Raw genomic sequence first — 1,488 nt, forward strand, 5'->3', positions numbered from 1 at the left:
TTTCATAATCTTTAAAATATTCATACAGATGTTTCATTTCTCTACATTCAGAAAATCTACAATTATAATTCAATAAAAAAAACAAGGATTATATTTACTAAAATCGTAATATTTAACAAACTTGGCTGTACTATTAGTTTGTTTCATTAATTCATCTTTATTTTTATGAAAATCTTTTTTAATTAAATCCCTATTAATATTAATATTTGCATCAATAAGTTTAACAACTTCAGGTACATCAAAAATATTTTCCTCCGTTTTATTATATATTTTACTTAGTTCATCATACATCCAAAAATTTAGATACAAACATTGATCTTTATGGCTTTTATTTCTTATATTATCAAGTTCCGGTAATTTTGTTAAATTTCTTAATACTTTTATACAAATATTTTTAATTTTATTGTCAGAATTTGATAAATTATCACAATGAGTACTCTTGTATGTATTGTCATCAGCATCTTTTCTCAATTCTTCATATATTTGGAAAGAGGGGAGCTCTTCTAGAACCCTTTCCTGTAAAATAAGAATATAAAATGTGGTATAAATTTTTTTATTTCAATGAATTTTCTATTGCTCAGAAGAAAAATAGAATAATAAAATAGTGAAATTAAAAAAGAAAAATCTATATTATTTAATGAAAAAACGTACATATTCACTTTTTATATTGGTAAAGCTCTTGTCATAGCTATTTGATATAGCAGGTCTTCTCAAATTATTTTCTGCTAACATGTCTGTGGTTTTAACATCTTTGAATGATTTTATAAGTGAATTATCAATGTTACACTTTAATTTTAAAGAAGATAACTCATCATCCTTTTTAAATGTAGACCTAAAAAGGATCAATTCATTTTCATATCTGCGTGATAATCCCCATTGACTATCCTCCTCATATAATTTATGGTATAGTTCGAAAATATGAGTAATGTATTTACAGTATTCTTTTTTTTCATTTTCTTCTATTTTAGACCATTCTTCATTTGGATATATATAATATTGCAAAAAATCATATAATATTTTCTTATTTTGTAATACTTCTATAGGAGCGCATTCTATAAAATTCCTTGTACAATCTTTCTCATTATTAATAGAACATTTTTTCTTTATATTTTCTTCTATATCGTCGTAAAGTTCAAGAATTCTAAAAAAATTAGTTTCTTTTGTGCTATTTTGCCATATAACCAATATTTAAGATATTCACAGCACTTACTTTCGCCAGAAGCTGTAGATTTACAAATACTGTCCCATCCACTAAATATATTCTTTAGATGATTTTTAAGTTCATTTAAATGTTTCATCTGTTCATCACCATCTGTTGAAGGAATGATATTGTTTGTCGCTTTTTGAGCATCTAACAATTGGTAAAAGTTAAATAATTTTGAAGTTTTCAAAACTGGTTGCTAAGAATAAGAATATAATTAAAAATGGGTATTTATATTTTTATCTTAAAGTGGGAAGCTATTGCTTTCATGAGAAAATTATATGTTA

At 24.1% G+C, this 1,488-nt stretch overlaps 1 protein-coding gene across 1 annotated transcript; it reads right to left on the reverse strand.

The window, feature by feature from the left end:
• Positions 1 to 69: 69 nt before the first annotated feature.
• Positions 70 to 1,298, reverse strand: PCYB_006200 (CYIR protein; the record flags this gene model as incomplete). Its single annotated transcript, XM_004228041.1, has 3 exons — positions 70 to 516; positions 652 to 1,157; positions 1,211 to 1,298. The coding sequence occupies 3 exons, from the start codon at positions 1,296 to 1,298 to the stop codon at positions 70 to 72; spliced, it is 1,041 nt and encodes a 346-aa protein (XP_004228089.1).
• Between the last annotated feature and the right edge of the window lie 190 nt (positions 1,299 to 1,488).

The sequence above is a fragment of the Plasmodium cynomolgi genome (assembly GCF_000321355.1).
Source record: "Plasmodium cynomolgi strain B DNA, scaffold: 0919, whole genome shotgun sequence".
In the NCBI taxonomy this organism is placed as follows: Eukaryota; Apicomplexa; class Aconoidasida; order Haemosporida; family Plasmodiidae; genus Plasmodium; species Plasmodium cynomolgi.